This window comes from Convolutriloba macropyga, chromosome 4 (assembly GCF_964194025.1).
Source record: "Convolutriloba macropyga chromosome 4, txConMacr16.3, whole genome shotgun sequence".
NCBI classification, from domain to species: Eukaryota; Metazoa; Xenacoelomorpha; order Acoela; family Convolutidae; genus Convolutriloba; species Convolutriloba macropyga.
This window is the reverse complement of record NC_134471.1, coordinates 16,564,209-16,577,279: the sequence shown is the minus strand read 5'-3', so window position 1 is coordinate 16,577,279 and position 13,071 is coordinate 16,564,209. Positions and strand designations below refer to the sequence as shown.

The window sequence follows — 13,071 nt, the reverse complement described above, 5'->3', positions numbered from 1 at the left end:
TTTGGATCGGATTTTTTTCTTAATGGTTTTCCCAATCCGTTAATGGTTCATTATAGGCCTAGTTTTTAAACCAATTTTCCCTCTCTCGCTGGTGGTTTTTTGTTCACATGCGGCAATTTCACTTTGATTTTTAGTTTTTTGTTTTTTTTTTTTGGATTGGATTTTTTTCTAAATAGTTTTCCAATCCATTTATAGTCCTCGTTTATTGTTTGAACCAAATTTCCATTTCTCGCTAGTGGTTTTATTATGCGGCATTTTAACATTGATTTTCAATTTTTTTTAATTTTAAATTTTTTCGATCTGAGTTTTTTTCGAAATGGTTTTCCGAATTCTCTCATAGTCGTTTCTAGGTCTAGTCTTTGTTTAGTCAATAAAAATTCTTTCAATTTTACGTCAGGACTTGTCCTATGTTTTTTCTAATTCGCTGTACTCTTTGATCACGTTTTTCGTTTTACATAAGTCGCTATTTTCACGTTTGACTTCTGACTTACCTCACTCAGTTTCCTTTGAATGGATTCTAAATTCTTTCGAATTCTAAATTCTTTAGGTTTAGAATCTAACTGAAACTGCACACTGAATTAGAACAATTTTGTCAATTTCAATCTTTCTTTTTTTTTGTTTCGGTCCCGATGTGCGTCTAGCGCGTCAATGGCAGCTATTTTCCGGCACTCTGCCGGCTATGTTCAGCTTTAGCACCCCACTCCTTGTTTGAGAACAATGTGTCCGCGTTTCAAATATTTCTAACTGACATATTATTAATTCATAGAAAATTTTTATTGGGCTGTAGTTTTAGAAAGAATTCGTACGTCTAAATTAGTAAGATATCGCACCACTATGAAGAGAAAGAAAGTTTTTCTCAGTCTTGGTCTATTTGGGTTGGTATTTGGAGACTGTATGTCTACAAAGCAGTAGCAGTTGTTTTCTGGCAATATGCCAGCTATTTTTTCACTACTTTCTCGCAAGAAATTTCAAAGGTAATTTTGTGACTGTTTAATATTCTCGGAAAAGCTTGTGGATTTTATAAGTTTGACTTTGAACTTCATTTTGGATTTAATACTGAACGGAAAAACTTTGCTCGAAAAAATTTTATGGCGTATTTTTTTTCGACTTCTGCTTTCTTGAAAGCCGTTTTTGCTCCCAACCCTTGCTTCATTTATAGTCATCATTTGTGTTTAAAACATAACGTTGGCTTTCGCTTATCATAACGTTGGCTTTCGCTTAGTAGCTAATCATTGAGAATGTAGTCACAGAGTGAAAAAATTTTCAGGTTTGTCCTGTTTCAAATGGTTGAAATACATATAGTTTTGATTGAATAGACGTGAAACGAATCAAAGTTTGCGACTGTTATCTTTTGAAATTAAAACTAGACCGGATTAACTTTAGAACAGGATAAATGGTAATCCATCGGTGCCTGTATTTTTGACCTCTCAAAAAGGGAATATAATTACATTGAGACTGGTTTGATAGATATCAAAAGATGCTTGTATCAATTATAGTAAGTCTTTTATGCAGCTTTTGGCGTGAGCTATTTTTTGTTTGAGGCTTTCGAATTTTTGTGCTTAAAAGCTGGATACATGTAAAGCCCGGAGAGCTTTAAGTCGGTGATCAGCTATCGTAGATCTTATCGTTTTATGAAGTGCCTGGTGAACAAAACTGCTATTTAAGAAAGTACGTTTAGGGCTATAATGTAGTTTTTGGATCTTAATTTTGCATTTTGTAGCTTATTAATAGCCGCCGTCAGCCTGAAAACGGCTGTTATTTAGGCGCTCCCTTTTTTTGCAATTCAAAAATTTGAATTGTTTTGGGGCGCTGTCATTTTTTAAAGATCTGTTCACACATTTTCATGTTTTGCGGCGAGTGTTCTCGCTGGTGATTTTTTGTTCACATTCGGCAGTTTCACTTTGATTTTTACAGTTTAATTTCGATTTTTTGGATCACTTTGATTTTTTTTTCGATTTTTTGGATCGGATTTTTTTTCTTAATGGTTTTCCCAATCCGTTAATGGTTCATTATAGGCCTAGTTTTTAAACCAATTTTCCCTCTCTCGCTGGTGGTTTTTTGTTCACATGCGGCAATTTCACTTTGATTTTTAGTTTTTTGTTTTTTTTTTTTGGATTGGATTTTTTTCTAAATAGTTTTCCAATCCATTTATAGTCCTCGTTTATTGTTTGAACCAAATTTCCATTTCTCGCTAGTGGTTTTATTATGCGGCATTTTAACATTGATTTTCAATTTTTTTTAATTTTAAATTTTTTCGATCTGAGTTTTTTTCGAAATGGTTTTCCGAATTCTCTCATAGTCGTTTCTAGGTCTAGTCTTTGTTTAGTCAATAAAAATTCTTTCAATTTTACGTCAGGACTTGTCCTATGTTTTTTCTAATTCGCTGTACTCTTTGATCACGTTTTTCGTTTTACATAAGTCGCTATTTTCACGTTTGACTTCTGACTTACCTCACTCAGTTTCCTTTGAATGGATTCTAAATTCTTTCGAATTCTAAATTCTTTAGGTTTAGAATCTAACTGAAACTGCACACTGAATTAGAACAATTTTGTCAATTTCAATCTTTCTTTTTTTTTGTTTCGGTCCCGATGTGCGTCTAGCGCGTCAATGGCAGCTATTTTCCGGCACTCTGCCGGCTATGTTCAGCTTTAGCACCCCACTCCTTGTTTGAGAACAATGTGTCCGCGTTTCAAATATTTCTAACTGACATATTATTAATTCATAGAAAATTTTTATTGGGCTGTAGTTTTAGAAAGAATTCGTACGTCTAAATTAGTAAGATATCGCACCACTATGAAGAGAAAGAAAGTTTTTCTCAATCTTGGTCTACTTGGGTTGGTATTTGGAGACTGTATGTCTACAAAGCAGTAGCAGTTGTTTTCTGGCAATATGACAGCTATGTTTTCACTACTTTCTCGCAAGAAATTTCAAAGGTAATTTTGTGACTGTTTAATATTCTCGGAAAAGCTTGTGGATTTTATAAGTTTGACTTTGAACTTCATTTTGGATTTAATACTGAACGGAAAAACTTTGCTCGAAAAAATATTATAGCGTATTTTTTTTCGACTTCTGCTTTCTTGAAAGCCGTTTTTGCTCCCAACCCTTGCTTCATTTATAGTCATCATTTGTGTTTAAAACATAACGTTGGCTTTCGCTTATCATAACGTTGGCTTTCGCTTAGTAGCTAATCATTGAGAATGTAGTCATAGAGTGAAAAAATTTTCATGTTTGTCCTGTTTCAAATGGTTGAAATACATATAGTTTTGATTGAATAGACGTGAAACGAATCAAAGTTTTCGACTGTTATCTTTTGAAATTAAAACTAGACCGGATTAACTTTAGAACAGGATAAATGGTAATCCATCGGTGCCTGTATTTTTGACCTCTCAAAAAGGGAATATAATCACATTGAGACTGGTTTAATAGATATCAAAAGATGCTTGTAGCAATTATAGTAAGTCTTTTTATGCAGCTTTTGGCGTGAGCTATTTTTTGTTTGAGGCTTTCGAATTTTTGTGCTTAAAAGCTGGATACATGTAAAGCCCGGAGAGCTTTAAGTCGGTGATCAGCTCTCGTAGATTTTATCGTTTTATGAAGTGCCTGGTGAACAAAACTGCTATTTAAGAAAGTACGTTTAGGGCTATAATGAAGTTTTTGGATCTTAATTTTGCATTTTGTAGCTTATTAATAGCCGCCGTCAGCCTCTAAAACGGCTGTTATTTAGGCGCTCCCTTTTTTTGCAATTCAAAAATTTGAATTGTATTGGGGCGCTGTCTTTTTTTAAAGATCTGTTCACACATTTTCATGTTTTGCGGCGAGTGAAAAACGAGTGGTTTTGCGGCGTGAAATGTTTTCACTCTAATTTTAAAGTGGAGTGAGAAAACGGTGTTTGAACAAAAATTCGTTTTCTCGCTGTTGATTTGTTGTTCACATTCGGCAGTTTCACTTTGATTTTTACAGTTTAATTTCGATTTTTTGGATCGGATTTTTTTCTTAATGGTTTTCCCAATCCGTTAATGGTTCATTATAGGCCTAGTTTTTAAACCAATTTTCCCTCTCTCGCTGGTGGTTTTTTGTTCACATGCGGCAATTTCACTTTGATTATTAGTTTTTTGTTTTTTTTTGGATTGGATTTTTTTCTAAATAGTTTTCCAATCCATTTATAGTCCTCGTTTTTTGTTTGAACCAAATTTCCATTTCTCGCTAGTGGTTTTATTATGCGGCATTTTAACATTGATTTTCAATTTTTTTTTTAATTTTAAATTTTTTCGATCTGAGTTTTTTTCGAAATGGTTTTCCGAATTCTCTCATAGTCGTTTCTAGGTCTAGTCTTCGTTTAGTCAATGAAAATTCTTTCAATTTTACGTCAGGACTTGTCCTATGTTTTTTCTAATTCGCTGTACTCTTTGATCACGTTTTTCGTTTTACATAAGTCGCTATTTTCACGTTTGACTTCTCACTTACCTCACTCAGTTTTCTTTGAATGGATTCTAAATTCTTTCGAATTCTAAATTCTTTAGGTTTAGAATCTAACTGAAACTGCACACTGAATTAGAACAATTTTGTCAATTTCAATTTTTCTTTTTTTTGTGTCGGTCCCGATGTGCGTCTAGCGCGTCAATGGCAGCTATTTTCCGGCACTCTGCCGGCTATGTTCAGCTTTAGCACCCCACTCCTTGTTTGAGAACAATGTGTCCGCGTTTCAAATATTTCTAACTGACATATTATTAATTCATAGAAAATTTTTATTGGGCTGTAGTTTTAGAAAGAATTCGTACGTCTAAATTAGTAAGATATCGCACCACTATGAAGAGAAAGAAAGTTTTTCTCAATCTTGGTCTATTTGGGTTGGTATTTGGAGACTGTCTACAAAGCAGTAGCAGTTGTTTTCTGGCAATATGACAGCTATGTTTTCACTACTTTCTCGCAAGAAATTTCAAAGGTAATTTTGTGACTGTTTAATATTCTCGGAAAAGCTTGTGGATTTTATAAGTTTGACTTTGAACTTCATTTTGGATTTAATACTGAACGGAAAAACTTGCTCGAAAAAATTTTATAGCGTATTTTTTTTCGACTTCTGCTTTCTTGAAAGCCGTTTTTGCTCCCAACCCTTGCTTCATTTATAGTCATCATTTGTGTTTAAAACATAACGTTGGCTTTCGCTTATCATAACGTTGGCTTTCGCTTAGTAGCTAATCATTGAGAATATAGTCACAGAGTGAAAAAATTTTCAGGTTTGTCCTGTTTCAAATGTTGAAATACATATAGTTTTGATTGAATAGACGTGAAACGAATCAAAGTTTGCGACTGTTATCTTTTGAAATTAAAACTAGACCGGATTAACTTTAGAACAGGATAAATGGTAATCCATCGGTGCCTGTATTTTTGACCTCTCAAAAAGGGAATATAATTACATTGAGACTGGTTTGATAGATATCAAAAGATGCTTGTATCAATTATAGTAAGTCTTTTATGCAGCTTTTGGCGTGAGCTATTTTTTGTTTGAGGCTTTCGAATTTTTGTGCTTAAAAGCTGGATACATGTAAAGCCCGGAGAGCTTTAAGTCGGTGATCAGCTATCGTAGATCTTATCGTTTTATGAAGTGCCTGGTGAACAAAACTGCTATTTAAGAAAGTACGTTTAGGGCTATAATGAAGTTTTTGGATCTTAATTTTGCATTTTGTAGCTTATTAATAGCCGCCGTCAGCCTCTGAAACGGCTGTTATTTAGGCGCTCCCTTTTTTGCAATTCAAAAATTTGAATTGTATTGGGGCGCTGTCATTTTTCAAAGATCTGTTCACACATTTTCATGTTTTGCGGCGAGTGAAAAACGAGTGGTTTTGCGGCGTGAAGTTTTTTCACTCTAATTTTAAAGTGGAGTGAGAAAACGGTGTTTGAACAAAAATTCGTTTTCTCGCTAGTGATTTTTTGTTCACATTCGGCAGTTTCACTTTGATTTTTACAGTTTAATTTCGATTTTTTGGATCACTTTGATTCTTTTTTCGATTTTTTGGATCGGATTTTTTTCTTAATGGTTTTCCCAATCCGTTAATGGTTCATTATAGGCCTAGTTTTTAAACCAATTTTCCCTCTCTCGCTGGTGGTTTTCTGTTCACATGCGGCAATTTCACTTTGATTTTTAGTTTTTTGTTTTTTTTGGATTGGATTTTTTTCTAAATAGTTTTCCAATCCATTCATAGTCCTCGTTTTTTGTTTGAACCAAATTTCCATTTCTCGCTAGTGGTTTTATTATGCGGCATTTTAACATTGATTTTCAATTTTTTTTAATTTAAAATTTTTTCGATCTGAGTTTTTTTCGAAATGGTTTTCCAAATTCTCCCATAGTCGTTTCTAGGTCTAGTCTTCGTTTAGTCAATGAAAATTCTTTCAATTTTACGTCAGGACTTGTCCTATGTTTTTTCTAATTCGCTGTACTCTTTGATCACGTTTTTCGTTTTACATAAGTCGCTATTTTCACGTTTGACTTCTGACTTACCTCACTCAGTTTCCTTTGAATGGATTCTAAATTCTTTCGAATTCTAAATTCTTTAGGTTTAGAATCTAACTGAAACTGCACACTGAATTAGAACAATTTTGTCAATTTCAATCTTTCTTTTTTTTGTTTCGGTCCCGATGTGCGTCTAGCCCGTCAATGGCAGCTATTTTCCGGCACTCTGCCGGCTATGTTCAGCTTTAGCACCCCACTCCTTGTTTGAGAACAATGTGTCCGCGTTTCAAATATTTCTAACTGACATATTATTAATTCATAGAAAAGTTTAAAATTATTTCTGATTGTCCCAATTATTGTCTTTTTTTCTCGTTTCTGCTTTATCTCGGACTTTTTATGAGACAGAAACTATTGTTTTATTGTTGCAGGGGTGTGGCGCCTTTTGCGCAGCGTAGGAAACTTCTTGAGAAGCAGGCGGCTAGTAAGAACAGCAGTAGCAGCAGTGGTGGTAGCAGCAGCAGATATTCATCAGTTAACGATGCATTCGCTTCCAGATCTGGAGATGGAGCTTCTCATCTCGGTCAACATAGTCAACAGGTAAGAGTCCGTTTGGTCCAAAGAGCTTATTAATTGCTCTCAAACAATGTTTGTAGCCCTCTACTGCTCTTTTTCGTTTTTTGTAGACTGATTTTACTGGTCTTTTCAATTGTAGCCGCCCTCCCTTCAGCTAGTGGTCATATAATGCATAACCCCACCTATTGCCTCTTTTCCCTTTTATCGCGAGGGTCTCATACGATTAGGCTTTCGTTGTGTTTTTTGACAACCGCTGCTTGCAAATCTATCGGAAATTAAATGCGAAGATCAAGCTCGTTAATATCGGATTTAACTGAAAATCGGGTTCACTATAGCGAATTCGAAATGATCAGCGAATTCAGAACATAACTTATTTGTCAGCATAAAATTAGAAGCGTTGATTTCATATCTTTCGTGGGATCTATTGTACCCCCCAAGCTTAGTGGGCATATATCTTTTACGTCCCAGCCCCCAAGCGCACTTGCTATCTTTTTTAACATAGTAACGTGCTATTTAACATCACATAAAATATATTGTAATTGGGGGTTATAAAAAACACTGGGGGAGGAAACAGATTAGATTCCTTTCGTGAGAGAGCTACTTTTTTAAAATTGCAAATCGAGAGAAGTGTTTAACCATTGAGTGACACGATCCTTGTTGCAGACCGTGGCAATAACAGAAGGATGTCTGGTGACTAAGAAGAAAAGCCCAATGTACCACGCGGGTGCCATCGGCTTCTGCTGTGATGCCACATTCCCACCCAAAGTAGGACAACTAATGGAAGACATCTGGAACCTGGACGCCAGCTGCAGGTTGGTTAATTAGGCTAGCATTCATTGGTTACCTGTACATATAATCTCCCATTTAAATTATTTTTTGTCAGTTTTCTCAAGTACCTCGCTGATTTCTGAGCCGAAAGGGTAACGGAGCTCCTAAATAACTGAAAAGACAACAACAGTTAAATTTGATGGAAAGTTGACTTCGTATGGCAAAATTTGAGAACAATCTCTTTTTCCCAAAGCAATGGTTCAATCAAAATAAATGATTGTACTGTCACCTAAATGGGTTTATGTGATCTGCAAGTAGATTTTTCAACGATCCATTGATTTGCTATGAGCACTAAACCCCATCGAAAAAGCCGAATGGAAACAACTACAATATATAGAATCTGTTGGGACTTATTCATTGCTGAGAATTTTGTCGTGTCAATTTCGGCATACTGAGTCGAGTTGCTTTTCAGGTTCAAGATTCTCCCGTTGGAAAAGAAAAGGGGAGATGATTGTAAGAAGACAGAAATGTTGCCCCCTCCCAGTCCAGTGTCGGTTGGCAGCGAGGGAAGCCACAAGTCAAGCTCCAGAAGTAAGTTTTTTTTCACTCGGGAGGAGGTATTATTTTTTAACCGTACGCAAGGAGGTAAGGAACTTTTTTGCCCAGTAAAACAAATACTTCAAATGAGCGCATATAATTTTTTCCCGGAGCAAAACAAAAAACATTAGACATTTCAAACATGAAACATGCTTCAAATTAGAGCTCTTACACTTCGGCGAGTTTGTGGTAGATTTTTTATGCCCATGAACGGTCATACGCTTCTGTGCATACATCGAGTATTACTTTCTCACGAAAGAAGCTTGTAGCAATTATATTAGTCATGTGGTCTTTTTTAACAGATTTTTTGTCTGAGCCATGACTTTCGTCCTCAAAAACGGGATAAACAGGTAACGCCGGGAGTGAATTAAGTTCTCTTCGAGCCTTTCGGCTTATACTCCAAGTTTGCGATTCACCCAAAACTGCCTGTCTTAAAGACGTAAATTCGTGATTCTTAGAGTTTGCGCCCTTACCCGTACCCCCCCCCCCCACTTTATCCACTTCGTCCTTCCCTCCTCCCCCATCACGCCCCCAACCACCCGCCACGTGCGCAGAAAAAGAGGCATTTGAAAAAAGCATTTGTTTGCCTAGATTTTTTTCAGCTCAACAAATACAATTTTTACTAACCAATAACAAAATATTGATGGACGTTTTTTGTGTTTTAAAGGCTCTGGTATGGTTGAATTGTTTTTAATTGCTCTCAAACGAAGTTTGTAGCAATTATATTAGTCCTGTCGGTCTTTTTTAATGCGATTTTTCGCTTGACCGATTTTTTGTCTGACGCTTGTGACTTCTCGTCCTCAAAAACGGGATAAACAGGTAGCGCCCAGCGGGCATTAAGTGCTCTTAGCGCCTTTCAGCTCTGTGTCAGCTCAAACTGTTTTGGAGACTTATACTTATGGTGTGAAGGGCGGTTGTTAATTGCTCTTGAACGTAGTTCATAGCAATTATTGTAAACGTGTGTGTCTTTTTTATGCAAAATTTTCGCTTGACAATTTTGACTTTTACGCCCATGACTTTTTGCATTTCGCGTGATCTAAAATTCTCTCTCAATCACAATTTCAAGCAGCTGAACTCAATTGGCGGCAATTTAATACTAAAAGTCAAATGAAAAGTGCGCCGAAACTGGTGTCATTTTTTACTTTAAATCTTAATAGTGGTATATGTTAACCTCTAATGTGGTTATTTGAAGCCCACTATTGAACTTCTTAGTCCAATTTAGGCTCCCCTTCCCTCCCGCCTCCCCCCCCTCGACTGAAGCAGTCTGCAATTGATTAGAGCTCCCACTAGTCGTTCAAGAGCAATTCTTCCGACGTTTAGTCGGTTATGCTTTTTGATAACAACGTGCTTACTTCTCAGCCGGCTATTATAGCGCTCCTTTTTTTCGTCGAATAAAAAAAATGTTTCGCTTTACCTCATTTTGCCGCTTTTTTTGCGTGAAATCTTTTTGACTTCTCTAGGCTAGTTCCTCTCTTCTCTCATTCTGCTAAATGTGATTTTGAACATCAGTTGCTCAGCAAGGCAATTAAAAATGAACAGAGTCAGTATAAAATATTGAAGTCAGAAGTAGAAACGGGATAAACCCATAAAGCCCAATTTTAGATGCCCGCTATTTGAACATCGTTCCTATAAGTCTTAGTTACAATCTCTAATGCTTATTGGTATTGATAGTAACCCTGTAGCCTCTCTCTAAGAAACAGAAGTATGTTCAACTACGAAATGCCATCAAAATAAATCGGACTTAATAAATGTTTTTGTACAAATCTTTTTTTTTCAATATCTTCTATTCTTTCAATCCTAATCATGCTTATTGGAATCAACGGCGGCGATTTTCCGGCAATCTGCCGGGTATCTTCTAAAATTCTCTCTCAATCACAATTTAAAGCAGCTGAACGCAATTGGCGGCAATTTAATACTAAAAGTCAACTGAAAAGTGCGCCGAAACTGGTGTCATTTTTTACTTTAAATCTTAATAGTGGTATATGTTAACCTCTAATGTGGTTATTTGAAGCCCACTATAGAACTTCTTAGTCCCATTTAGCCCCCCCCCCCCCCCCCGACTGAAGCAGGCTGCAATTGATTAGAGCTCCCACTAGTCGTTCAAGAGCAATTCTTCCGACGTTTAGTCGGTTATGTTTAGAGGTTGACACCCCCCTGTTGACCCCCCCCCCCCCACCCCCACTATTGCCTCCACCCCCCACCGCTCTGTTGCCCCCCCCCCCCCCCCTGTGGCTAGCTACTGACGAAGCCAACCGCTCGCCGATCGTTTGAGAGCAATTTGCCCGACGTTAGTCGGTTATGTTTCTAAGTTCTTTTTACATACGGAATGCTTTGCAGAGATGCTCCTAGATAAATGGTCCATTCGTAATAAAGATTATCTTCCGAGAATTCACTCAATTTTGATCAAAAAATCTGTCATCAGTAATATAGTTCAGTTGGTTTTTGAGAAATTTTTGGAAATTTTTACTAATGTTTCGTCTGACCAACGAATTTTGGCGACTTTTTGTTTTGGAAATTGGCTCAACTGGTAAAAGCCCAAGTGCGTTGAGCGACTAAGCAATTAATTGTCTCTTTTTAGTCTATATGCGATTCATTGAACTGTTTGTTCTTGGGCGCCACTGTTTTCCGCACCACATTTCTGTTCTTTCGATATTCGTGACCTCGGTGGTTGTTTCAGAGCGCAGACGAAGCGTGAGTCCTCATCCTTTCGCACAGCAGCCGTTAATTGAGGAAGAAATAGAGGAATACTGGAATCCGAAGAATGTCGTCTTCCTCGAGGACTCCCAGAATATACCAATTGGTACTGTTCTCAAGGTACGTTTCATTTTGTTGACAGATTTGTTCACAATTTTCAGACTCCTATTTGTTCACTCATTTGATGCACACCTTAATGACTCACCAAAATGTCGACAATTTTTTCCAGTTAGCATGACTTTTTGCTCATTTGCAGCTCAGGTTGGCAACTGTTTTGTCAATCTGCTGGCTATGTTCGTCTTCATTTTTGTGGAGTTTATTGTTGATAGACACCCTTTCATCTTCTCTGCTAGCTATTATGGCGGTCCTAATTTCCGAATTATTTGTCTTATTGAGTAGCATATTTTGAAGTATGCTATAGGTTTTGTTACTAGAAGGAAATAATTGAATGATTGATGGGCATGCGTATACTGAAATAAATGAATTATTTCCGTGTTTTATAACTAGTTGGAAGTTTTTATAGCTGCAAAAGTGTAAGCTGAGCGAAGCTATATTGCGGTGCTCTTGTTACAATCCAAAGAGTTTGAGTTGTATTGGTGTGCTGTCGTTTTAAGATCTGTTTACACTTTTTTCGGCTTTTTCACGTCAGTGAGAAGTCACATTAGAGTGGTGATTTTAGTCAAGCTAATGTAGTAAAGGGAGTGACAATTAAGACTAAGTTTGGGGCATATTTTTCAAACTCCCTTTAAATCGGAGTCAAATTGGTTTTTGAACAAATTTTCTGTTTTTGAGATGGAATTTTTGTTCACGTTCGTCAATTTGACTTCTGTTTTCAGTGTTTCTTTTCCTTGAGTGATTTAGTGTTTCTTTTCCTTGAGTGCGCCTATTTGCAATTTCTTGAATTCATCAAGGGGCAGCTAAAACTTTTTATGACTTTGACATTTTTTTGTCATAAAATATTAGTGAACGATTTTGCCCACTTTTTAAAATTGTTTTTGTTTTATCACTTAGTATCATCAATGACGGGACTGATTGGTTGATAATGGGGCGCAAACGAACCTAATTGAGTCGCAAACTAACCTAAAATGAACCAAACGAAATTCATTAAGCTATTAACTCGGTTCGAGTTAATAGCTTCATGTTTTTCATGACTTTGACACTATTTTTTCTCAAAAATGTTAGAGTTAATTTTTGAGTTTTTGTTGTATTTTGTGTAATTTTTGTTGTGTTATCGTATATGCTGGTTAAGGACAGGCCTCTTATGTTGCTAATAAGGGGTTTTTAGCCGATTAAATTGTTTCTGTTCAAAGCTGAGAGCCTTCCATGACTTTATTATCAATTGTTTTACAGACGTATTATGGAATTTTTGGTTTTTTCGAGTTTTTGTTGTTAATTTTATTATCTTGTATCTTATTCTCATTATTGACTGTTTTCATTGGTTTCTGAAAAGCTTCTCGTTTTGCTTAAAATGTTTTCAATTCATAGCTATTGCTTTCTTTGGCTTATACGCTGCCGGTTTTTTTTAAAAAAAAATTAGTGAATTATTGTGTTTCGCAAGTATTTAATGAACTTATTGCTGTCTTATCACTTAACCTCATTAACGACAGGTTACATCGGCTGATAATGAGAAACAGGGGAATTTAATTAGTGGCATCTGTTCTTGGAAATCGAGTTTTAATTTTGACCCGGTCTTTAAAAAATAGATCTGATTTTTTAGTCTTGCTTGCTTTTGTAGCTGCGAAGCTGAGCGGAGCTATATTGCGGTGACTTTGGTGTTTATGACTCGAAGAGGAGGATTGGTTTTCTTAAAGTTTTTTTTACCGGAAGTACTGTTCGTTCAGACGCTGTTTTGACCTAAAAGCAAAAGTGAGAAAAATTGCCGTGCGAATTATTTTTATCTGAGCGAGAGAAGTATTGATCATGCGCTGCGTTTATTGAATGACTTTTTGACTTCGAAAAATAGTTTGACAGAATTTCACATATAGCTAGAA

General features: G+C 36.2%; 3 protein-coding genes across 3 annotated transcripts in view; 1 reads left to right on the top strand and 2 right to left on the bottom strand.

Annotated features, from left to right (window-relative positions):
• LOC142337485 (peroxiredoxin-2-like) overlaps window positions 1-13,071 on the bottom strand; it is a 538,029-nt gene that overhangs the window by 320,075 nt on the left and 204,883 nt on the right. The gene's annotated exons all lie outside the window — the stretch shown is intronic.
• Window positions 1-13,071, top strand: part of LOC142337996 (E3 ubiquitin-protein ligase UBR5-like) — a 204,229-nt gene that overhangs the window by 30,292 nt on the left and 160,866 nt on the right. Inside the window, exons 11-14 of the mRNA XM_075387630.1 lie at window positions 6,877-7,045; window positions 7,685-7,833; window positions 8,262-8,380; window positions 11,064-11,200. Coding sequence (XP_075243745.1) covers window positions 6,877-7,045; window positions 7,685-7,833; window positions 8,262-8,380; window positions 11,064-11,200 — 574 coding nt within the window. The remainder of the gene's footprint in view (window positions 1-6,876; window positions 7,046-7,684; window positions 7,834-8,261; window positions 8,381-11,063; window positions 11,201-13,071) is intronic.
• LOC142337484 (transmembrane protein 64-like) overlaps window positions 1-13,071 on the bottom strand; it is a 227,808-nt gene that overhangs the window by 190,375 nt on the left and 24,362 nt on the right. The gene's annotated exons all lie outside the window — the stretch shown is intronic.